This window comes from Eptatretus burgeri, chromosome 10, assembly GCF_056783735.1.
Source record: "Eptatretus burgeri isolate ZD-2024b chromosome 10, Ebu_testis_v1, whole genome shotgun sequence".
NCBI classification, from domain to species: domain Eukaryota; kingdom Metazoa; phylum Chordata; class Myxini; order Myxiniformes; family Myxinidae; genus Eptatretus; species Eptatretus burgeri.
Window position 1 is genome coordinate 54,955,559 of NC_140970.1, and position 27,500 is coordinate 54,983,058.

Consider the following 27,500-nt stretch of genomic DNA (forward strand, 5'->3'; position numbering starts at 1 on the left):
AATGTGAGGGGAGGGTCCATCTGGACATAATCACTGGCCGGACACGCCCTCAGTGAGGAGGTAGGGAGACCGAGGACGGGGAGTAAGGAAGGGTGGGGGAAGCGAAGAAAGTGTGAAGGGGGCAGAGGGAAGTGTGCTTGGGGACGGGAGGTTAAGGTGGCATGAGGGCAAGGCAAGAGAAGGTAGCGTGAGGGCAGCGCAAGGGAAGGCAGCATGAGGGGAAGGCAAGGGAAGGCAGCATGAGGGGAAGGCAAGGGAAGGCAGCATGAGGGGAGAGTCTCTCTGGACATAACCACCATCTGGACACGTCCAGAAATAACCATCATCCAGTCACAAATGGAGATAACCACCGTCTGGATACGTGTGGAGATAACCACCATCCATATACATTTAGAACTAGAACGGGCACTCGTGGAGAGCATTTCCCTTCGCCGCCGCTACTGTTTTGTTCTTGGCATAAGAGTGTGGGGAACAGAACAAGGAGCATTTTGGTGCTGATTTCATACGAATCGGATAAGAATCGACTGCGTTATGATAAAAATACGCACATCTGCAAGGTCGTGACCCCCCTGACCTTTGACCCCCAACCGCGAGTAAGGGCAATTACGTCATTGTGTCAAGTTGCATATCACAAGATTGGGCATTAAATTCTGAACATTTTGGCATTAGTTTCATGCAAATTGGATAAAAATTGACCGCGATATGGTAAAAAGACGATTTTGTCCTTTTCATGACCTTGACCTTGACCTTTGACCCGATTGCTCCCAAAATCTAATAAAATGGTCCTTGACTAATAACCAATCATCCCACCAAATTTCATGCAATTCGGTTTAATACTTTTGAAGTTATGCGAATAACAAACAAATAAATAATCATTGGCATCTCCCACAAACATATATTTTGGTACTGATTACACTGAACAACAAATTTCAATTTTTTTTTTTTACTGGAGATGTGTAAAGTGATTAAGACTAATTTGGGCACGCTGATTTCAAAAATCATAACCGTTTTGCTGTATCACGTCAGGATTTTCAGGAACAGAAATATTCCCATTGCCTAGAAGTCAGGATTTCAATGAAATTTACATATGTCTTTGACATGTCTATTTCGTACAATTGTTGTTAACTTGTGTTATATTTCTTTCTTTCAGATAAAGATGAGTAGGCGTTCCTGTACCAATCATCCTGACAACTTCTGTTATGTCTGTGGTCGGTATACCAAAAAAGATCAACAGCGAAGTATATCTACAGCAGTGAAAATGAAGGCCGCCTACTTTCACTACTTCGGGTGTAAGGTGGGGGACCAAGAACAGAGCTGGGCACCACACATCTGCTGCACAAGCTGTCACACAACCTTGACTCAGTGGTTGGTGGGCAAGCGCGCGAGCATGCCATTTGCGGTGCCCATGATATGGCGTGAGCCGCAGAATCGTCATGATGATTGTTATTTCTGCTGCACAAGCATCGCCGGCTTCAACAAGAAGAATAAAGGTCACATCAAGTACGCTGACTGCATCTCTGCTCGTAAACCTGTGCCTCATGATGACGAGAACCCCGTTCCAACACCTCCAGCTGATCAGAACATAGCTGTAAGCAGTGGTGAAGAGGATGGTGATGATGAACCTTTTGAACCCGACACTCAAGAATCACACCTTCTGAACCAGGGAGACTTAAATGATCTTGTAAGAGATCTCTCGCTGTCAAAGGCGAAGGCAGAGCTGCTTGGATCAAGGCTGCAGCAGTGGAATCTACTTGAACCTAACACCAAGATATCCTTGTTCAGAGCACGTCACAGAGACATGGCTGAGTTCTTTAAGATGGAAGACACGATGACATTCTGCAGTGACATCAACGGTCTGTTGAAAGAACTTGGGTGTGATCACGATCCTGCAGACTGGCGCCTCTTCATCGACTCGGGGAAGAACAGCTTGAAGGCTGTTTTGCTCCACAATGGCAACGAGAAACCATCAGTCCCACTGGCTCACGCGTTCGGCATGACAGAGACCTATGAGACTATGCGGCAGCTGCTTGATTCCATCAAGTACAATGACTTCAACTGGCACATCTGCGGAGAGTTGAAAGTGGTGGCGCTGTTGTTAGGGCTGCAGTCAGGCTACACGAAATACATGTGCTTCCTTTGTCTCTGGGATAGCAGAGACGACAAGAATCACTGGACGAAGAAAGATTGGGAAGAGCGAAAAGAGCATGTACCTGGTCGACACAACGTGAAGCATGTCGCCCTTGTCGACCCAGCCAAGGTTTTCCTTCCACCACTCCACATAAAGCTCGGCTTGATGAAAAGTTTTGTACGGGCAATGGATCTGAATGGGCGTGGGTTTTTATACCTCAAGGAAAAGTTTGGCAACACCTTGTCGGAGGCCAAGATCAAGCCTGGTGTCTTTGTTGGACCACAAATCCGACAGATTATGAAGGACGAAACTTTTCCGACAACTCTAAACCCCAAAGAGCTGGCAGCGTGGAGGAGCTTCAAAGCTGTGACGGACAACTTCTTGGGGAACGAGCGCGCGGACAACTATGAAGAAATAGTGCAGCAGCTGCTGGAGTCCTTCAGGAAACTTGGCTCCAGGATGTCCCTGAAAATCCATTTCCTACACCAGCACCTGAACTTCTTCCCTGACAACTTGGGAGCAGTCTCGGACGAGCACGGCGAGCGATTCCACCAAGAGATTTCACTCATGGAGACGCGTTACCAAGGGCGGCACAACCCGAACATGATGGGCGATTTCTGCTGGTTCCTGCATCGTGAAACTGACACAGAGCAGCACAAACGCAAAGCCAAATGCCTAAAGCATTTTTAATTACATTCTAGTGGAGTTTTTCTGTAATTTATATAATTTTGAAGCATTCATGATGAAATAAATGAATAAATGAATTTTTGTAAATTTCATTGAAATCCTGACTTCTAGGCAATGGGAATATTTCTGTTACTGAAAATCCTGACGTGATACAGCAAAATGGTTATGATTTTTGAAATCAGCGTACCCAAATTAGTCTAAATCACTTTACACATCTCCAGTAAAAAAAATTTTTGTTGTTCAGTGTTATAATGCCAGGATTTGGGACATTTTCTTTTAAAAACAAGGGTAATGACGTAATTGTGTCATGTCGCCCATCACAAGATTGGGCAATGAATTCTGAACATTTTGGCATCGGTTGCATGCCAATTAGATCAAAATTGACCGCGCTCTGGTAAAAATACGAATTTGACCTTTCCTTGACCTTGACCTTTGACCCGATCGCTCCCAAAATCTAATCAATTGTTCCTTGCATAATAACCCATCATCCCACCAAATTTCAAGCGATTTGGTTTAATACCTTCTGAGTTATGCGAATAACAAACAAACACACACACACATATATTCACAAATAAATAAATAAATAAATACACAGCGACCAATACATAACCTTTCGCAGAATGCGAAGGTAAAGAAAGAAAGAGAGAAAGAAAGAGAGAAAGAAAGAGAGAAAGAAAGAGAGAAAGAAAGAGAGAAAGAAAGAGAGAAAGAAAGAGAGAAAGAGAAAGAGAAAGAGAAAGAGAAAGAGAAAGAGAAAGAGAAAGCGAAAGAGAAAGAGAAAGAGAAAGAGAAAGAGAAAGAGAAAGAGAAAGAGAAAGAGAAAGAGAAAGAGAAAGAGAAAGAGAAAGAGAAAGAGAAAGAGAAAGAGAAAGAGAAAGAGAAAGAGAGAGAGAGAGAGAGAGAGAGAGAGAGAGAGAGAGAGAGAGAGAGAGAGAGAGAGAGAGAGAGAGAGAGAGAGAGAGAGATAGAGTTCACAGAGAATGCTTCATGAGACACACACACACACACACACACACACACACACACACACACACACACACACACACACACACACACACGTCGTGTGACAGGTGGAAAAACAAATGGCTCTGTAATTGAGAAAAGACGTTAATACGATGGACGGTTTGGAAGTCGGGTGTTATCATATGCATTTTGCTTTGAAACTCACAAGGAGAAACCATCTAACCTTTGTAAAGCACACCGAGTCATATAAAATAACCAATTCCTTTAGAACCAGTCATGAGGACAAAGGAAAACGTGATCGTTCATAACGCTGTTGAAGTTAAACCTTAAAACCTCCAAGATAAGAAATACAACTTTGCCGCCACAGTGCCCACGTCACCAAGCATGCAGGCGCACGCGCACACACACGCACACACACACACACACACACACATAGTATTGATAGATATACACACAGTGTATAATATACATATACATGTTGTCCTGTGTTGTTTTGTCACTGAACTACTCCCTCAAACTTTTGTGAAATCATTCCAAAATTCTGGGATGCACCTACCCCTCCCTCCCTTGTGTATGTCCAAAGGGGTATTTTTTTTTTCTGAAATGTTTTGAAAAAAATTTTTTTTTTTAACTTAAATATTCAACTTCAATCGTTTATAAAAAAAATGTAATATCACGAATATTACACATTGATTTGCAAAATAAAAGTTTGAGTTCCGCTTTGTGCAAATCATGGCAACTCGAGTACTTTTCCTCAGTAAAAACAAGCCTGTCTCGATGGCAACATTTGGTGAGGTGTTTTGAATTACGTCACAGTGAGGTGTTTTTAACAACAGAGCTCGAGATGCGTCAAATTTACTCGTCTTCTATCATCTACCAACCCCAATCATTACCATCAACCTGGTAAATTTAACATCCATTTCAATCAATCAATCAATCAATCAACTGATCACATTTAAACTCCAGACAGCAAATTTATCCAATCCAGGGTCGCAGTACAAGACGGTAGATTCTTAAGAGAGATTCTAAATGTTGACTTTTTTATTTTAACATCTGTAGCCTAAACAGAGATGGGATGGCCAGATTTATATCTCAATCAGATGCACGATGCCTGCGCGATGCAACGTCCACTGCTGACCTAAATCATTAAATCCGACGTCATTGCTGGTTTAACCAAGCCTTGAATGCCACCAAGAGCTATCCTGCCACTCTGTAGTAGTGAGAAATATTCACTGCTTATCAGGCCATAATTGGCCGCTTTAACAGTATTAATAGTTTTTGACAATTTTTTTTCCGCATTGATCTAAGGCTTGGGTTGACCTGTTCGTGTTCCCATCTGAATATAGCATGGTTCATGACGCAGGGAATCTCGGGTGAAAATCCCACATCCATGTCTATTTGTCCGTTGTTATTCCTTTAATCCATGTAAAAGTACACCGATGTATATGTATTAAATGCAGGAGGAAGACACTGGTGGACAAGCACTTTAATTAGTTTGAGATCAATGTTTTTTTTTTGTTTTTTTTTTAAAGGCTCAAAGCGCATCTTGTTATTTCAAAATCGTCTTTTCATTCAAACCTCGTATTCAGTTATTTAAGTAGCTAACATGGTGAAAAGGAACATTGGTATGGGGGAAGGGAGCAGAAAAACAAAAAAGAGCCCTGTCTGTCACTCCAAGGTCATCGTATAGGGCTTGAACTCTGACCCAGGGCCTTCCTCAACAAACCCGCGTGTCAAAGGGCTAAGCAGCTAAAGCCGTTGAGGTGCTTGCCTTTCAGAGCAATTTGGGTCTGGGCAGATGTATTTTTCACCTATTATACTAAATATCACAAACGTTCGTTATCACATGAAGGTGTCGCACAGAGGACAATCGGTGCACACTACCCAAGCTTTCGCAGCTTCCGACTGCCACCCATTGACTACTCCACACCCCACACTTATTCTCAGGGGGCTGGAGTTTCAATCCTTTTCCTCTTTTTCTTCCCCACCTCCTAATTTCCTGTAATCCAGGCCTTTTAAGTAATACCTGTGAATAAAAGTCCCACTGGATGTCTCAAGCAGGTTTGCCAGTTTAACTCAAGACCAGATTGCCATAGTAAACACAATTATCATATCTTTCATCCACTCCCCCCCCCCCATCCATTTCCATTTATATTATAAGCACCAACTTTCCATTCATCCACACCCTGTCTGCATCATGCTGGCCTCCAAGCTCACAAAACTTGCACTCCACAACTACTGAGAAACTACTAACCTCGGCTTCAAAAAAATAAGAAGTCACAAAATCGTGAAATAAAAAAATGTATTCCACACATGCCAATACGGCTGGTTGGATGGCCTACAGGTAGATGCAAGCTCACCTCTAAGCTGTCTAGACGAGGTTTGAATCCCAATCCAGCTATAAACTGTCATCAATGTGTATGCCGTCCCTTGGGTGGACATTAAACTGAGCGTTGTCTTCCAGCATTGATTGTTGAACATCAAAATATCCTTCGCGAAGAGTGAGCGAGCTATCACCTTGCCAGCACCACGAAGAAATTCCAAATTCCCGTCAGAGTGGCGACTCGTCCAGGGTCGTAACCCTAGCCAATGAAACTGCCTCAGTAGGCCTGTGCGCCCAGCGGTGCGAGAAGGATCATCCACACATCCATGCCGATGCCACCCCCACAACACCTTGTAGTCACAAGATGAGCAAATGACATTTACTCAAATACCTGATCATGCTACATTTGCAATTTTACTCTGAAGTGCAAACACTTCAGCTGCTGCTCTGGGCAGTCCACCAAAACCAGTCACATAGATCTTCAATATTAAAAAAATAATAATAAATAAAAAATCATATATATATATTTGTAAACAATATGGCTGAAAATTAAAAAAAAACAAACTAATAACTAGTTCAACCTCCACTTCAACAATGCAGTCAACCAATCTCTCATCAGTGATGAACAACCTTCAAAGCCGTTAAATAATAAATTCAGTCTCTGGCACATACTCTACATCCATCATCTCCCTCAAGGATGGATTTACCATGGGCACAGCGAAAGAGAAAGCAGATTGGACCTGTCTGCGTAAGCTTGGATAACCAGCACCTCTGTAGCCATCTCCAGCATGCTCCAACACCCAAAGCACTTTCTTCAAGGCATCTTCCATAATAAAGGGCACGTTAAACACCGATGATGCTCATCGCTCACCAACGATGCGCCAGCATATCAGAACGATCAAGTTGACATTCCTAAAGTATGTACTTCGCACAAGGCGTCGCACACACGTAAACGGGCAAGTCTCAGCTTGAGCGGCAATGTACTCGAGCTTCAATAGCACGCACAAGCGCGCCTTACTCGCATAATGCAACTGCAGGTGTGCAGCATCGGACACAGCGCTCCCTCAAACAACGTGCAATACCCATTTCTAGTGATGTGGGTTTTTGAAAAGAGAGAGAGAGAGAGAGAGAAAAAAAATTGGAACAAAAAAAAATGAAACAACCAGGCAAAGAGATATGCCCAAAACTGAAGGGAAGTTCACTGTCAAAAACAAAAAATAATAATACAAAATAATTATTAAAAAAAAATCCAGCGATAGTGCCAAACAAATGCGCACCTGCTTTTCCTGACTTCCAAGATTTAAGACCTTCACAAAGAACAGGAGCGAGCTTCTCAACGATCCACCGAGCTTTCACGGTATAATGCACATTTCAAATTCATTTTCTAAATGCCGTTCAAAAATTCCGTAAGCAAGCGCCGATGGTGCAAAGTGAAGCTTTCGGTTTTAACAGATGGCAAGGTTCATTGCAAGAGCGAAAGGTGTTTGGAGCAAAAGTGAACAAACGTGGTCCCGGTTGCGATACGTCCTTACGTCCTCGTACCGCAAGTAATATATACACAAACTCTTCCATTAGCCTTAAATAATTGATTGAATAAATAAAACTCAATGCCACTCACGTCTCTCACCCAGGTCTATTGCGTTTTTCAATGAGAATGACCTATTCACGTATCGACGTAGCCTTCTTCGAAGCCGCGCTGTCACACCTCCACAGTACACCATCCAGTGGCCTTGCAGCTGGTCTTTTGTTACCATCTTGTATATTAATAAGCTTTAGCTACAACAGATACACATCTCTGCACGAATATGTAAACAGGGCCTGAGAGGTGCTCAGTATAGTGCTCTGCATCCACATTACATTAATGATCGAGGCCGATGCCCAATCAAAAACAAATACAAATTGATCGTTCACTGTTGTACAACAAGCTTTCAACCGATCGGTAATAACTCAGAATACTCCAGAAGCAAATCTCATGTTGATCATCAAAAAAGCATGTGGCATCCACTGTATGCATACTCCATCTGTATTTTATTACCTTACGCACGCAAAGCGAAATGTGGGGTTCAGCAATTCGTTCACCTGGTCTGTCTGTCTGTCTGTCTGTCCACAAACATCAGTTTATAATCGAGGACCAACTTGATTTAAAGTGAATGTTGCATTTTCAAGATGAATCGGAACACGAACCCGCGATTTAGTTCGGAGTACTTTGGTTCTGAATCGTCCCGATCGCACATGCGCAGACAGGAGTGAGATTATATGTATAATATTTTTTCACCGTCTGCCAGCCTCATTATGAAATAAAATTCAAAATCATTCCAAACAGGAAACCTACTGTTTTTAGCGACATCACAAACGACACAAACTGGCATGAAGAACCAATGTACCGGTGTTATATAGGGTGGTGTATAAAACGCGAGCTCCATCAACGCGAGCTCCACACCCCTTGACTTTTGGCACATTTTGTTGTGTTACTGCCTGAATTTAAAAATGGATTAAGTAATAATAATAATAATAATAATAATAATAACAATAATAATAATAAATTCTCACCAACCTACACAAAATACCCCATAATGATTTATAAAGTGAAAACATGTTTTGAGAATTTTTTACACATTAATTATATTTGAAAAGCTGAAATGTCTAATTTACATGAGCATTCAGTCCCCCGAGTCGATACTTTGTAGAAGTACCTTTGGCAGCGATTACAGCTTCGAGTCTTCTTGGGTATGTCTGTATCAGTTTTGCACATCTGGATTTAGGGATTTTCTCCCATTCTTCCTTGCAGATTTGCTCCAGCTCTGTCAAGTTGGATGGGGAGCGTCGGTGAACAGCAATCTTCAAGTCTTTTCACAGATTCTCAATGGGATTCAAGTCTGGCCTTTGGTTGGGCCACTCAAGGACTTTCACATTCTTGTTCTGAAGCCATTCCAGTATTGCTTTGGCTGTATGCTTGGGGTCATTGTCCTGTTAGAACGCATATCTTCACTGCTGCCTATTCTGACTCTCTGAAGCAGGTTTTTTGTTTTTTTTTTCCACATTCTGAAGTGTGAAGCAGGTTCTCGTCATCTCAAGGATTTTCCTCTATTTGGCTCCATTCATCATTTCCTCTATCCTGACAAGTCTTGCAGTACCTGCCACTGAAAAACATCCGCATAGCATGATGCTACCACCACCGTGCTTCACAGTCGGAATGATGTTGGATGGGTGATGAGCTGTGCTCGATTTCCGCCAGACTAGCGCTTTGCATTCAGGCCAAAGAGTTCAGTTTTCATCTCAACAGACCACAGAATATTTTGCCTCATGCTATCAGTCTTTCACGTGCCTTTTTTCAAACTCCAGGTGTAGTCATGTGCCTTTTTCTCAGGAGTGGCTTCTGTCTGGACACTCTACCACAAAGCCTAGACTTGTGAAGTGCTGCATCGGACTGTTGTCCTTCCACAGATTCTCCCATCTCAGCTAAGGAACTCTGTAGCTCTGTCAGAGTGGTTATTGGGTTCTTGGTTACATCAATGACCAAGGTCCATCTTGCCCAGTTGCTCAGTTTGGTCAGACAGACAGCTCTAGGAAGAGTCTGGGTAGTTCCATATTCTTTCCATTTCCTAATGATGGAGCTCACTGTGCTCTTGTAAACTTTCAACACTCCAGAAATTGTTTTATACCCTTCCTCAGATCTATACATTCTCACAATTCTATATTGGGGTTCTACAGACAGTTCCTTGAACTTCATGGTAGAGTTTCTGCTCTGACATGTGCTGTCAACCGTGGGACCTTATACAAAAGGTGTGTTTCTTTCTAAATCATGTCCAATCAATTGAATTGGCCACAGGTGGATTCCAATCAAGTTGTAGACATCTTAAGGATGATCAAAGGAAATTGGATGCACCTGAGCTCAATTGGGAGTGTCATAGCAAAGGGGTTGAGAACTTATTGACTCAAGATATTTCAGCTTTTCATTTTTAATTAATTTCTTAAACTTTCTTTTAAAAAAAATTCCACTTTAACATCATGGGGTATTTTGTGTAGATCAGTGACAAAAAAAATCTCAATTCTATCCATTTTAAATTCAGGATGAAACACAACAAAATGACACAAACCTTCTTGTATAACACGTTATTCATACTTGATATGGGATCGGGACAAATTCAGAGACAAAGTACTACTATACTGTAGGTTTGTTTTCCGATTTGTGTTCACAATGCAACATTCAATTTAAACTAGGTTGTTCCTCAATCATAAACTGACGTTCTGACATTTGCGGACAGACGGACAGAGAGACGGACAGACATGAACCAATTGTTGAACCCTGCTTTTCGCTTTGCGTGCACGGGGTAAAAATTAGAGATGAGGCCTCCCTATATTCCTTGACAATATTCTCATCCAATCCCTCAAATGTGCCCCTGCGAGTACAATTCCTTAAATCATATTGGCGTTTCACATTGCCGTTTTCCACAACCACCTCCATCTCCTCTGTAATGAGCTCCGAAACCACCCTTTGCATCAAGTACTCACTAGTTCTATTATTCGTACCCATGCCCGATACCTTACATTTCCCAAACATCAAATTTTCTCTCCCAACGTTTTACCTCCGCCACTGATGGTGGAAGTGATTATGTTTTCACCCATGTCTGTTTGTCTGTTTGTCTGTCTGTCTGTCTGTCTATCTGTGATCAGAATATATCAAAAAGTTAAGGACTGATTCAGACGAAATTTGGTGGACAGGTTGGGGTGTGTGACAAGGATGAATTGATTTGATTCGATTTTGGTGAAGATCTGGATCTGTATATAAGGATTCTTGAAGACAAATTTTTGATAAATTCTTGAAAAGACAAATTCTGTAGGACAACAAGACGACACTCTTGTTGAGATCGATGAGATACGGAAGAAGAATGTGCCTTCTTATAATTTTAAGGCTCATGGAGGAACTTGTACATGTGACATATGTAGGCAAGAACTGGATAGTAAGGGTGTTAAAATGGTTTTAAAAGGTCCAAAGGGTCTGAAATGGTCGAAAAGGTCTAAGGGGTCTAAAGTTCTAAAGGGTATGTTCCAACAGTAGTTACAGGTTGAAAGGGTCAAACGGGGCCTATTGAGAGACAGGACCAAAAACGACACAAAATACAGGACGACATCTCAAAAAGTGATGGACGAATTTGTTAGAGAGTTATGGACGGTGGACATTTTGGGTGTGTGACAAGGACAAATTGATTCGATTTTGGTGAAGATCCAAATCCGGATAAGAGGATTTTCTTAATTAAAAAAAATGATTCTTCACCATTGAGAGAAAGGGCCAAAAACAATATTGGCAATAGCATGATATCTCATAAAGCTATGGATAGATTTGGACAAACTTGGTATACTGTATACAAAACCAAACAACATGGGTGGATGGTGAATCCCCGTCAAGGTGAACCATCAGTTGACCCACATGAGTTTGACGATTAATTACGTACTGTTTGAGTTGGACCGTGAGTACGTCTAAATTACGCATTTTTGGACCTTGACTATGTCTTAATTACAGACTATTGGAACGTCATACCTTTTGGACATTTTGACCTTTTAGACCCCTTGAGACCATTTTGGACCTTTTAAGACCTTTCGTACTATTTTCGACCTTTACACCGCATTTAGACCCACTTTGATCCCTTGACTCTTTAAACCCAGTGACAGTATTTCGATCCTTAAGACATCTTTTGACCATTTTAGACCTTTTAGACCCTCTTATGCCACTTAGATCCACTGACCTTATTGACTGCGAAGACCTCTTGACCCTTTAGACTTTTTAGACCTCTGAGACCCCTTAAGATGTGAAATACCCTTTAGAACCCTCAGGTACTTAAGACCCCAAATAACCTATGGACACTTTTAGAACCCTTAGGCTCCTCAGACCCTATAGACCCTGTTAGATCCTTTATAACCCTAAGACACCTCAGACACATCAGACTCCTCAGACTCTTTTGAACTATAAGACCCCATATACCCCATTAGGACTCTTAGGCTTCTTAAGGATCTTAGGGTTCTTAAGGGTTTAAGATCCCTAAGACCTTGTAGACCCTATACCCCATTAGAACCATTAGACCCAATAGAAGCCATTAGACCCTTTAGGACCCTAAGACCCCATTAGACCCTTGATAACCCCAATGCCTGAAGACCACTAAAATTCATGACCTTATATATAATGTTGGGCCCTTTAGAACACTTAGACTCATAACACCCTTATGATCCCAAAAACCATACAGACCCCAATAGTCCCTTTAGACCTGTAATTACTGTTGGAACATACCTTTTCAACCTTTAAGCCCCTTGGGCCTTTTAAGAACCTTTAGAACCCCTTATACCTTCTAGACCACTTTGATCCCTTGACCCTCTGGACTGATAAGACTTCTTAAGACATTTACATCCCTTACATCACTTAGAACCCTTGATCTTTAGACCCAATAGACCTCTTTAGATCTCAACTACTAGTGGAAAATACTTTAGATATATAGACCCTTCAAGACCCACATTGACTATTATAGACACTGATAGACCCTTTAGACCTTTAAACCCCTTAGACACCTTCAACATTTTAGAACCTTTAGACCTGTTATACCCCTTCAGATACACACCACACAAAACATCTGTCGCGTCTTCTTGCGTTAATACATAGACTGTACTTTTTTTAAACCAAGTAATGCACAATATCCACTTACCTGGAGGATGGTTACTCTCCATGCTGGAACGGAATTTGCATATTCAGTCACTGAATTGGTTCATCAATCAAAAACCTGGAAGCATATTGTTTATTTGCATTTCGCAAGTATCGTGCTATGCACGACATCTTTCTTGTTTGGATGTTTGTCAGTCTGTGAGCATAACATCTCAAAAAGTTATGAACAAATTCGGACGAAACGTATTGGACAGGTTGCGTATGCAATAAGGACTAATTTATTAGATGTTGGTAAAGATCCGGATACGAGAATTTTTTTTCAGCGATTCGTCACCATTGAGAGACAAGACCAAAAAACGATGTGTAGCACGATATTCCAAAAAGTTGTGGACGGGTTATGACGAAACTTGGTGGAAGCGTTGGGTAAGTGACAGTGATCCTAGATTTAGGTAGTTTCACAGAAGCGTGTTGATGGATGGTGGACCATTTGTGCCCTGCAGAAACTTGAGAGGGGGGGGAGTGGGGGGCGGGGGCACATGGAAAGAACAAAGGGTGCAAGACCAGAAAGGAGGCGGTAGAAGACAGAGAGACCACTTACCTGTCTGCAATGGGAAAGTGATAAGCCCATAGACTCGATTTCATCACAGGACATTCCCATAATCTTGAAGGCTTCGGTTTCCATGGCGTCAAGCTGAGGATGATGTGAAACAGGGGAGCCAGCCGAGAGGGGAGAACAGTACTCCATCAAGCTGTGGATAAAAGCCTTGTAGGTGGATCGGAGTTCAGGTGTGCCAAGGAAGGACTTTGTACGACAGAGGATGCCCATTCGGCGGCTGGCTTTGGAGGCCAACTTTGAAATGTAGTAAGATCAGGGCAAGATCATGCAAGATCACCCAAGTAAGATCATGGTTGATAGTGATTACTCAGGGGTTTGAGTGACTGAACTTCCTCAAGAGGATTGTTCAGAAGAAAGTATATGGGACCGTTTACCATGCGGTCCTTTTGGAGAGAATGAGTGTGAGATTTATCAGGATTGAAAGACACATTCTAAGTGCTTGACCAGCATGTGATATTTTTTCAAGGTCTGAAGAGAGGGAAGAGGCTGCAGCCTGCCTGCATGAAGGATGAAGGATGTCATGGCCCAGGGTGGAATCATCAGCAAATAGATAAAGGTGATTTTCAAAAACGAACGGAAATGTAACCCCACAAAACAGCAATATACTAGAACTGCAATAGGTAGAGTGCATACCTCCGCCGGAGTGAAGAGTTTAAGTTTTGTATCCCACTGATAGGCTGCACATGCATCTGGGTCTTAACCAAAATCTAATCAGCTTGTTCTCGTCACCTACCCACTCAGGATGCAAGACCTTTACACCCCTTTGACTTTCATGGAACATACCATTTAGATATAAACCTTTTTTTTTTTAACCTTTTGGATATTCCAATAAGTTCGTGATAACCCATCCACAAAGTTTTGATATATCTTGCTTGATATTGTCTTTTTGTCCGATCCCTCAATAGTGAAGAATCACTTTAAAAATTATACTCCTTGTCGCACACCCGACCTGTCCACCAAGTTTTGTCCAAATCAGCCCACAACTTTATGAGATATCGTGCTCACAGACAAATAGACAGATACAGACAGACAGACAAGGGTGAAACCATAACCTCCGTCTACCTTTGGCGGTGGAGGTAACTTACATTCAAGCAACAAAAACATGTTAACAGAAACTCACAACCAAACAACAACTATAGTGTAGGAGTTCGTAATGCTCGGCCTCAAACGTGACATTCATTAACTAACTCGAATACCCACATTGCTGCAAAAAAAAACAACCCACAAAAAAAACCCCAAACATTATTAAAACTTCAGCACTTCAACCACCAATACAAGCACAGATGTCACGACTAAACGAAACAAATATCTCACGGTAAGCCAGCAGCTCGTTTCCAGTTATTGGCCATTAATTACATCCAATGTCATGTTGATTTTTGTGTCAAAGTAGTTTCACCATTGCAGAATTTTGTGAAAAGAAAGTGCTTTGAGAGGCGCCTTCCACGTGTTGATGCTTCGTGGCTAATCTACAGAAAGCCAGATGTGCTCAGCTCTTTACATCCGTTTGTGATGCTTTTACTCAAGGCCTTCTTTGGAATGGGCTAAAAGGTTGGGAATCTACAATTCAATCATGTCAGTGGACCGAGGCTCTGCTTTTGATTGTGTGAACAGTGTGCATGCCCGTGTGCGAATCACGAATTGACATCTCTGAATAGGAATATATATATATATATATATATATATATATATATATATATATATATATATATATATATATATATATATATATATGTGTGTCGTTGAGTCTAAAGATGACCTTTGTTGGTATAAGGGTATAAGAGGCATATATCCGGTGTACGTAAGGCACAGTAAGCAGATCAAGGCATGCAAAAGAGTACCGGAATGCACAACACTTCGGAAGTAAGGGTGGTAGTGATTGTTAATTGCAATAGAATCAGTACTTACAATTAGGAATGCAGGTGACGGCGAGCGCGAATCATCTCCGGCCTTTCTTCCAGGCAGACCACCAGTCTGCACATCGAAGAGTGGCCACTTGAGAGGCAGATACTGAAATGAATGTGAAAAAGCAACGGTTGGAAAAAAATTCTGACAAGACAAAACAAAAGAACATGGTGATCAAAACTGCTTCAAAACAAAATTGCAAGACAGTCTTTGACCGAGATGCTGAAAAATACGAATGGCTGATGTTGACTGCACATTGATATTTTACTATAGTCTCCCTAAAACACTGAGCTTTTAATAAGAAAATTTTAAATGCACACATTATATTAGTGCAGTAGAGTCAAAACGTTTTTGCCTTTAAAATTGTTTCAGAGTAAAAAAAAACATGACTTCTGTTTCAACGACAGCAGATAATTGACCAACCCCTGGAGAAAATGGATGACAAACTGGAAAATAGGAAAAAGGGCCAACATCCGTGCCGTGTTTCACTGGCGCAGGAGCGTTCAATTCCTTTATGGTTGGAGAGACGGGGACCTTTTCACTCCCAGTATCATCCTATTTATATCTTAGGTTATGGGTAAGCAGAGAAACCACTTACGACTACATTTTCCATTATAGTCATCCTTCATCTCCAAGTGCTTCAAACCATGTTTTGCAAGGCGTTTGTGGACAATTCATCATCGTTATCCGAGGTGCCTAACGACTCACAATATCTCGAGGTGTCTCACGATACGATGCACAGCTGACAATACGATACTTATTGTGATACATCGCCTTTCATGTCAAATCAGGATGTCAAGTTGCATTAACTTCACGTGTCTTGTGTGTCCAACAACACAGAGTGTACACAATGTTAACAAGAGCGAAGTTGATGGCACGCCATTGCAAGTCCCCACACTTCCCACCGAAAGCAAACTTTAAAGATGACAAAAGGTTCCACCAGGATCGACTTATTGACATCAAGTTTTGAGTTAAAATTCTTTTCCCAGTTTTGACCCCTTGAGTGTGACCCGAAGTCGCCACCCCCTATGGCATGAAACAGGGGTCAAATACAAAATATCATGACATATTTCATGTCCCCCAATGTTGATTGGATATACAAAAGCTTCATTTAAAATATATATTTTATAATGTGCTCATCATTGCACTTTCTTGAATTTGACCTTTTGACCTTTTGACCTCACCCCAGGGGGTGGGGCCAAATATGATACTGCTCTTGCAACTTCGTGACATGCGGTGATCAAAACTACCAAGTTTGGTGAATTTCTGCAAAATAGTTTAGGAGGAGAAAGTGTGACGGATGGACAGACAGACATACAGAGAAAGGGAGCCGATAACAATATTCCCACATTTTTGTCAGAAAGCGTGGGAACAATCAGACTCTGCGCACAAGTCAAGAAAATGATTCATTCCCAATGATGACATCTTAACTTCCACTTCAATTATTTCCTATAAATGCATCAAACTATTTGCCCGTATGAATGAGCCCAACAGTATCACTCATTATTGTTGATAAACAACATTTATTACAACAATTTTGCAAGATAAGCCTAGTGGGCTTGCAGCTCAATATGCCACAAGACTCCTCTAAGAGTATACTTCAATTTCTCTAAACACAACGACACCCTGTAAAAGTTACCTGCATGTCCACCTTAACATCAATCACCGCACCGCAGCCGGTGACGGAACCCAAGGAGAATTTTCTTTGTTTGATACATTTCCATAAACATGCATTCGTATCAGTGGATGATATAAGATCAATGAGAGCTCTTTTACTAATAAGTATGGCACTGATGGTTAAAAGCCTTTCAAAAATGGTAAGCTGCACATAACATGGTTACCTGAGCAATAACTGAATGGAGCAACTCACGTCACGTCACGTCACGTCACTTTAGTCATCAGTCACCTCGAAAGAGTAAATTACAATCGCAACTTAAGACAGCAACGCAGAGGAGGCATGAGCACCTAAAATTGCACAACACCGTCGGTAAGATTGCTTTTATCACGTATCTACAAAGTACATACCATTACCGTGACGCTTCAACACTTCATCACATCGTTTCCACCCCGAGCCATACCTCGTACCGTAGAAATGAATCAAATTATTCACCTGACCACCCATGCCATTATGTTTTGAGACATCAAGTAATTGTTTGGTGACCCTCATTTCAGGATTATGAGTAGTTGAGAGATATGTCGGCGAAGAACATTTTTACAGTTCAAGTTGGGTTCTTATTAACAAATAATTCCGATATCAGGTGATAACTTAAACTCGTGCCTCGTGCCGAAACCACAAAAACGAAAGACATTTCAAAAGTGGATGAAATCTGAAATATTGTTGAGATATGTACGTCATTTATTATTCACGATATAATGTACACAATTCATACAAAGCAAACTAATATTCTTATTCTTCTACAACGTATTTTCTTCTTCAACAACAGCCACAATTATTCTCACGTTCTTGTGGAGTAGGCCGGGGGTGTTTTTAGACCCTCGTGGAGGATCTCTAAGTCTTACTCACGTTGTTGTTCTTAATCTTCTTCTTGTGGACTTTTTTGTTTCACAGCCTCCAGTTTTCATCGAAACTTCCTGAAACTTGGCATATATATGTAAAAATACCCTGCGCAGACAGCAACCATCTCCTATTTTGAAAATTCCTCCTACAAAAAAAAGTTATGACGTCAAAATATCTCCGCTAATAGAAATCGCCTAAAAAATCATCTCCGAAACTAGGCAAGCTGTTTGAATTTTGTTTGTGGGAATCAAGCCGGGCATTTGCACAGATATATAATTTATCGCAAACCTGATACATCACAATGACGTCATATTCGTTTTTATGACGTCATCATTAAGAGGAGGAGGATCTTAGCTCATTTGAGCTTGTTGGTTCAAGTCTTTCACGAACCGGCAAGCCAGGCTTGATACTCGACTAAGTACTTTACTGTACTGTACTGTACTTAGGGCAGGAATTTGTAATTAGTTCATGGTACTGGCGATAGCTCGACGACTCTTTGACAAGGACACCATGCAATTTTAAAGGTTCATAAACTAATGCTGGCAGACAAGACGCCCAGTTTAACGTTCAGCCGAGGGATGGCAAACCCTGCCTGAGAAACATCATCGGGATGACAGTTTATAGCTGGGTCGGGATTCAAACCTCGGATAGACAGCATAAATGTGAGTGTGTGTACCATCCTGTCGGCCCCGAAGCAAATTAATATCAATTTTTAAATATCCTGTCCAACATGTGATGCAAATACAAAGCTTTGTCCTATCCTCTTCATCCTACATGTGATGCATGTGATGTCCTACATGTGATGCAAATCTGCTCAGATAAACAGATGAGTCATTCCATCTGAAATCACCAAATTTAAGAAAATGTTCCCAGTTGACCCCATCAGATTTACTTTAAACTTTCATATAATAGTTCCCAGGCATCAAAATGAAGTTGCATAAAATTTTAGGTCCATAGAAGCGGTCAACTCCGAGATATTGAGGGTTGAAAATGTGGTTGTGGCCCTATTTTTATGGTCGTTGCGAGCATAACAAAATGAACGGTTACTTTTAAACTCCCACAACTTTTTAAATATTAATGCTAGAACCTTGAAATTTTCAGAGATTATTCTTCTATAACTGCTCTGTAAGAAACAAACATAAAACTGAGTATACCTCCATTAAATTTTATGACCTGATCAGTTAAAATCCAGAAAAAAAATGTTGGTTTTGTATGAAGACCCAACTTTGAGACCCAATATATTTTTATTGACCCATCCCAGAAGCTTGAATTTTTTTCATCTAATAACTGTATGGTAGTAGTATTCAAATACATGTTTACTTTTCTTAATCAGTCATATATAATACAGTCATGATCCCTCAAAAATTGAACATTTTCATTTTTCCCTGAAATTCAGGTGAGGATTGCAAATATATGACAAGGTATACCACTTCAAATTGTTCACCATTGGAAAGAGCATATTCAAGTTTACAAAAGTGTCAAATATCAAAGTGGTATATTTTTTTAAAATATATTTTCTATTTTTTTTAAAAATGTTGTTAACACAGTCGTGAATACATGAAGTGTGTGCATGGTGAGGGCACCATGGTAATCATGAATGATTAGTTCTATGATTCAAATTAATAACAGAAAAATATATCACATACGGCAATAACAATGTAATAAAACATTTCACGTAAATGATTTGAATAGGTCCTTGATCTGCTTTTCCAAGTCAGGTGCGAGCTTGTACTGCCTCCCAGTTGTCGTTGGGGGAGCATCAATAACTTTCATCACATGGACCAAAGGAACCCAACAAATGTCCTCCTTTGAATGTAACTATATACACTTCTGACATCAGCAGATCAGCCACTATTCCTGAGTTCTATTTTTAGCCCCAGCCAGATGAGTTAAGCTCTTGCTATTTACAAATGAGAAACAAAGAATTACAAATTCAAATTTCAAAGTCTTGTGTTCATGGTATCCTAATAGCAGATGATATGTATGTACATTGTATATACATGTACTACACATATGTACTACATGTAAAAGGACTGTTCATTAAATAGCACACACAACGCGTACAGCACTGGCAGAACATCATTTATTCAAATATTTTTAAAATATTAATAGAAACATTATACCACTTTGATATTTGACACTTTTGTAAAGTTGAATATGCTCTTTCCAATGGTGAACAATTTGAAGTGGTACACCTTGTCATATATTTGCAATCCTCACCTGAATTTCGGGGAAAAAAGAAAATTTCCCATTTTTGAGGGATCATGACTGTATTATATATGACTGATTAAGAAAAGTAAACATGTATTTGAATACTACTACCATACAGTTATTACCTGAAAAAATTTCAAACTTCTGAGATAGGTCAATAAAAATATATGGGGTCTCAAATTTGGGTCTTCATACAAAACCAACATTTTTTTCTGGATTTCAACTGATCAGGTCATAAAATGTAATGGAGGTATACTCAGTTTTATGTTTGTTTCTTACAGAGCAGTTATAGAAGAATAATCTCTGAGAATTTCAAGGTTCTAGCATTAATATTTAAAAAGTTGTGGGAGTTTAAATGTAGCCGTTCATTTTGTGATGCTCGCAACAACCATAAAAATAGGGCCACAACCACATTTTCAACCCTCAATATCTCGGAGTTGCCTGCATCTATGGACCTAAAATTTTACGCAGCTTCATTTTGATACCCGGGAACTATTTTATGAAGGTTTAAAGTAAATCTGAGGGGGTCAACTGGGAGGCCTCCGGTGATATGAGGTGGAATGACTCGGATGATAACTCGATGAACCTTACTCATGAAAGATTTCCAAAAAGGACCTCAATCAATGAATTACATAGAGAGGCACCAGCAATACAAGGTTTCAATGATCAGAAATTCAAACTTGTCACATAAAAAAAGCACAATGGAAGTTGGAACACAAAGCTTTGTCGTATCCTCTTATTTCAACATGACAGGTCAAAGTTTAGCAAATACATGACGAGAGCTTGTACCAATGGAGCACCAATGCAAGGCTCAATGTACGAGCCAAAATATATCACAAATCCTCTGGAATAATGACATTAATAACGAGGGCACTCAGCGAAGCGCATACCTCTGCCAGGCTGAACAGTTTATGTTATGTATCCCACTTTTAAGCCATATCTAAATTTGCTGACCTAAACCAAAATCTAATTGGCTTGTTGTTGTCATCTAACCAACTCATCCATTAAGTTTCATCTGAATCCGTCAACAACTTTTTGAGATATCGTGCTATGTATTGTTTTTGGCACGATCTCTCAATGGTGAAGAATCACTTCAAAAATTCTAGTCGGCAGATCCGGATCCGGATCTTCACCAAAATCTAATCAATTTGTCTTCGTCAAAAATACAACCTGAAGACCAAATTTCATCTGAGTCCGTCAACAACTTTTTGAGATATCCTGCACATAAACAAACGGAGAGACATATAGGGTTGAAAACATAACCTACGTCCACCTTCGGGGTCGAGGAGCGGAGGTGAAATGAGTCACGAGCTGGACACACTGGTCCTGTTTATGTTTATAGAACACGTTTTATCAACTGTGCCATCCTCTGAAATAAACAGGCATCACTCGCTCGCACTTACATGCTGCCTTCGTGTTTCCAATCGTTATGGGCTGTGGCACTCCTTAACCGCATCATGAAGCACAGCTTTCAAGTGTAAGCGGAAAACAATCACTAATTAGGTGACACGGTGGTCCTTCCGCACCCTCTCTTTATGCCCAATTACACAAAAATGTTTTTGGTGTTTAAAAAATTAAGTTATTGGTATAAAAAGAAAATTCATAATTTATAAGCAATAACGAGGCAACACAAGACAGATACGTTACAAATGAGTTCCTTTATTATCCCCACCTGGAAATAAGATGATTTGTTGGGATATCAGGTTGCACACTTGTTAAGCAAATAGTGAAAAACTTGTGGTTTGACAATCCTCAAAATATGACAAACACCGGCAGATCTGGTTGTTTTCCATATTGTTTGTTGTTCAGAACAAAGGGAAAGCATATGTTATTGTCTGACTCAAATGCCTGCATTGGTGGTTAACCACTTTTCTAGAACAAGAATATCAGGAGAAAAGCTCTTCAAGGTTACCCAGATATCATAAAAATCATTATTACACATCTCACTAATTTTCAAACAATGTCGAAAGTTAATGTGGTGGTTACCATCCTCAGTGGTGGAATGGTTAGAGCGTCCACTCAGAGTCTGGGAGGTTAACTATTCAAACCCCAGCCGAGTCATACCAAAGACTCCAAAAATAAAATAAAATGAAAAAACAAAGCAATGTGCTGTTTCCTTGCTTGACGATCAGCATTTAAAAAGGACAGAGCATGTAGAAACAACCATAAGTTGGTAATGATAACACAGGCTTTGATGGGCCTAATGGCCTCTCCTCCGTCGAAGTTCTTTGGAAGGGAACTCATTAAATGTGCCGTGTGTTCTCAGCACAGACAAAGCAAAAGGAATATCTCATAAATATATATATATATATATATATATATATATATATATATATATATTTCCTTCCTCTCTAGCATTTTAATACTTCTTTATATTTGGCCACGGTACAGCTGTTCTCAGAGTTAGTTCAGTTTAACATCAGCAATGCAAACGGAATAAAGAAAACAGCAATCAGAGATTGCAGACCCTCACCATAAGTTGTTTTGTGTGGTGTATTTTGTGTGGTGTTTGTGTACTGGTGTGTTACATAATCAATAAGAGATATAACCCGAACTGCAACTTTATAACTGTTGACAGTGATGACCGGGTTCCAAGACGTCCCGCTTTGATGCAACCCCGCTTCGATTGGACACCTGACCCTGACCCATGATGTTTATTATTATTATTATTATTATTATTATTATTATTCAACCGAAGTTAGAATGGAATTTTAAAAAATTCCATTCAAATCAAATGGAAGACCAAATAGGTACGGTCCTGCATTGGAGTAATCAGAAAGAACCCGAACAAGCAAAAAGCAAAGATGAAGTCATCAGGAGGAACCTGGATAGGACTCGGGTTTCAGCTGCTACTGCTCTACCCTCAAACCCATCCAGGCGCAGCTCAGCGAGCCTTATTCAAAAAAAAGTTAAAAAAAAAAATCAAAAAAAATCGCAGATTCAAAAAATTAAATAATTCTGGCTGCCAGACCATGGTTGCCATGGCCATGGCTGCCAGATCAGGTTTAAATTTAAAACATATATTCCGCACCACCACCAGATCATAATTGTGAAGTTTCACGTCAATTGATGAAGTGGTTCAAGAGAAATATTTTTTTGAAGATTTTCGCTTAATCCGATATGGCTGCCAGACCATGAAACCTATCAATTATTGGTGAACAACCTGTGCCCCCAAGGCTTGGGGAACATTTGTGTGACGTTTCCCCTCAATCTGTCCAGCGGTTCTGGAGAACATTTTTTGTGGTAAATCCAATATGGCTGCCAAACCATGTGATCGATGACATTATGTGCGTGAACATTTTGTTCCTCATAGATAAGCGGTCATAAGTGTAAAGTTTCGCCTCGATCTATTCAGCTGTTTCAGAGGTTTTTGAAGGTTTTCAAAATAAAAAAAAACAACATATGGCTTTAAAAATAATAAAAATAATAATAATAATAATAATTGGGACCAATGGCATCATCAGTTTTTTTTTCTGTGGACCAATTTATCCCTAGATGAGCCTCCAAATTTTTTCATCCTGATTGGATGTAGCATTCTCTGTTTGCAGTTATGATGTCATAATGAAGGCACCTGTGACATCATATGTATATATATATATATATATATATATATATATATATATATATATATATATATATATATATATATATATATATATATATATATATATATATCACACTTATTCCACATGAGGAGTACTTGCCATGTGCTGTTTCAATTTTTTCCTCGGGACGGTTTCAGAGATACAGAGATCCAAATTTTCACATTTTTTTTCAACATGGCTGCCACACCACGTGACATATGACGTCATAATCATCACTGAAACATTCTACACGAGTAGTAGTCGCTCCTGTGGTTAAAAAAAAAATTGTCTAAATCTGACAAGCGGTTGCAGAGAAAAACACTCATGTTCTGTGCGGACAAACAAACAAACACACAAACAGACAGACAAACGGACCTTCTCATCTGGCGAGGGTAAAAATGACACCGGCGCTCGAGTGAATGAGCAATATCCCGTCTCAAAATAAAAAATATATTTACTTTTTATGACTAATGTTCGACTTAAAATTCACCTTCTCATGGAGAATTACACAAGAGCTGCTGTTAAAAAAAAAAAAAAATAAGCATTTTGTCTTTGCACAAAGCAAGCAAGAGGAGTCAAACTCAACACCGTACTCATCATACACCCAGTCCTCCTGGAAGGCCACAGATTGGAAAAGCAATCAAAGGGTCATTGAAGGAAGGAGCAGCAGGGAAGAATGGGGAAGAATTGGGAGAGGATAAAATGAAACAACAAAAAAAAAATCCAAGGAAATGTCACCCTTACAACTTTTTATGAAAATATGAAAACCAAAACACTATGTACACACACCCAGGATGACTATTTACAGTAGTGCAGGATTATGTGAGCAGCAAAGCTTTCAGACAAAGGCAGGGAAACATACAGCATGAAATTTCTTTTTTTATTTAATCATGGCCATATTGTGTTTCATGAGGTGATGACAAACCGTGGAAATAAAATACCTGGAATGGTAATCGAGCCGCCATGAATCAAAGAGAAGCTGATGTTTTGGGGCTTACTCTTCATCCGTGCAAAAGAGAGAGAAAAAAAAAGGGTAAGGCCTGAAACGGTGGTTCATCTTTATTCACCGTAGATCGATTACTGCTCAAGTTGTTTTATTGCATCCGCCAACGAAGGTGGGAAGAAGTTATGTTGTCAGCCCAGTTTGTCCGTCTGTCTGTCTGTCTGTCTGTCTGTCTGTCTGTCTGTCTGTCTGTCTGTCTGTCTGTCTGTCTGTCTGTCTGTCCTCTTTTTTTCATATACATAATTGAGGCTCGGAGAAGATCTAGTACTAGTACACTGAACACCAACAGCAGAGTTGAAGGACAACACAGAGGGAGGTGGACAAACAATGGGAGTGGGGAGGAATGAGGGGCAGGAGAGGAAGCATGGGGTAAACAAGATTGATACACAGAAGGAAACTCTCAGGTGGGGAAACTGGAAATTTGGAAGGAGGGATTGGGATGGGGTGGGTTAACGAGGGTAGAAAAGATCATGGCCTTGGATTGGAACAATCTGAGATGGTGGTGAACAGCTGTCTTAAGAGGAACAAATGAGTGGAGGTGAGCAGTGATCCTGGATTGAGGTAGTTTCACCAGAAGGGGGTTGACGGCCAAACTGACGGACAGTCCTTTCGGAGAGCGATAGCGAGTGTGAGATTTGTCAGGATTGAATGACATATTCCAAGTGTTTGACCAGCTTGAGATATTTTTTCAAGGTCTGACAGAGAGGGAAAAGACTGCAGCCTGCCTGTCTGAAAGATGAAGGATGTCACGACACAGGGTGGAGTGGTCAGCAAATAGATAAAGAGGATTTTCCAGAAAGTCGGAGAGATCACTGATGAAGATATATGACTGGGCCCGGTCTGTGTCTGTGAGCAGAATATCTCAAAAAGTTATGGACGGATTCGTGAAAAAAAAACAAAAAAAAAAAAACTTGCCAGGCACGTTAGGTGTGTGACAAGGACAAATTGATTCGATTTTTGTGAAGATCCAGATCCGGATACGACAATTGTTTGCTTGTCTTAATTTGCAAGCGATTCTTTGTCATTGAGAGATAGGGCCAAAAATGATAGATATATGGCATAATTCAAAACATTATGGATGGATGACAAAACTTGGTGGATGAGTTGGGTCGGTGACAAGAACAAGCCGATTCGATTTTGGTTAAGGATCCGGATGCAAATCCGACCCATCAGTGGGATACAAAACTTAAACTGTTCAGCCTGGTGGAGGTATGCGCACCACCGAGTGCATAGTTTCCTATTCGTTTTGACTTTTCTTGCCGCCCACACAGATCGCCAATAACAAACCGTGCTCCAACTTTGATCACTTGGAGCAGTATTCAAAAGCGCACCGATAACGACAGCGGTAGAGATGTTTTTTGCGCACATGAAAGGCTGAAGTGTAACGAAATCCTTTTTAATGGTCTAATTAAAATAAATTCTCGAATTGGTAAGACTGTCAATCCCCGGGGAACACACAGAGCCTGCATAGTATCTAATGAGGGCGACTCTGTGGCTGGAAATACGTTCTAGAAGCCATTATAGTTATTAAAATCTCGAGTTGGTTCTGCTTTGCATTTATTAAATTCCTCCCGATGTTTGTGAAGATATGCTTTTGCTCTTAAAACTGACCAAGTCCATTGGTATCAAACCTCTAAATAACGCAAGTTGCTCAAAACAATGCATCACTCAAGGATGGGGTGAGGTGGGGAGGGATAAATATTTAATTTTATAAACTTCATATCAACCGCCGTTCAAGTAAAAATTCAATCGTCGACGGACGACAAGCTGTCTTATAAGGAAGTTGTATATCCTATAAATGGCAGCAATTTCAGACAATAGATGAATATGTGGTGCGCATGGTGATGTGAAGGCCAAGACTGGATTCGAAGTGATTGGAAGGAAACGATGCACCAATAAATCTCATTTCATACTTTAATAAAACAGAAGAAAATGTCCAACCAAGATTAATGAAAGGATCCTCAACCGTTGAACCTAAAATCACGTAAACAATACGACGAGCATCACTTCTAAACTCTCATTTTATTGCAACATTGCATGAAATCCATGAAGAATCTTCAAGTTGCGGCCGTTGAAGTTCAAGTTTCATCCAAATTGTGCATACCGGATGTACTCCGTAAAATGAAGCAACAAAAGTTTCGGCTTGTATTGTTTTCATGGTACAATGAAATGTCTTCATATTTTGGTGGTGGAAGCCGGACTCAGTGGCGTTGTGTTTAGAATGTCCGCTACGACGTCGGCGGTTCGATTACGACGCTGGTCGAGTTGTTTCAAAGACTGAAAATGGTACATGTTGCTTCATCACTTAACACTCAGCATCCAATCCAGAAGTTAGGGCATGGACAAACCCCGTGGGTTGACATCCCTCGGGGTGTGAGATGTCCCAAAAAATTCCCGTTGACTGCAGAGAGAGGAAAGTGCCGCCAATAGATAGCGACGCCGGCACCCAGTGTGTTCCAGGAACTAACTAACTTCCTCCCATTCAACGAACATGTTTGTCTGATGTTGAGTCCTGTGTTGTCTGCTGTCTGTGTGTGTGTGTGCATGTGTTACAGCTCTTCAATTAGCCCCAAAAACTGTCGGGGGGGGCGGAAGAGGGCCAAACTTAAAGTTTGTGAAAACAAAATGGCTGTCTGAAGTGATCGTGTAAATTGGTTATGACACCAGTTTACAAATGATCACAGACAAATTGTTTGCAGAAATGATTTTAACAACGTGGTGATCATTACAGGGCCCAACACAAACTTCAAATAACAATAAATAATTGACAAATCAGGAAATTTGACTTTTGCTGTGGGATGTTGTGCCATTATTTGACCAGGGCCACTTGAAGTTGACCTGGAGACTGTGGGAGCACTTGGCGAACACAAATATGCCTCTTTAGGATGTCCCAAGCACAGCTAATTGGATGCAAGT

General features: G+C 40.5%; 1 protein-coding gene across 17 annotated transcripts in view; it reads right to left on the reverse strand.

Annotated features, from left to right (window-relative positions):
* The window catches only part of LOC147018605 (transcription factor 7-like 2), a 445,180-nt gene that overhangs the window by 218,605 nt on the left and 199,075 nt on the right, over nucleotides 1–27,500 (reverse strand). For all 17 annotated transcript variants that reach the window (XM_085898440.1, XM_085898439.1, XM_085898437.1 and 14 more), the window contains exon 4: nucleotides 15,272–15,373. In XM_085898440.1, coding sequence (XP_085754566.1) covers nucleotides 15,272–15,373 — 102 coding nt within the window. The remainder of the gene's footprint in view (nucleotides 1–15,271; nucleotides 15,374–27,500) is intronic.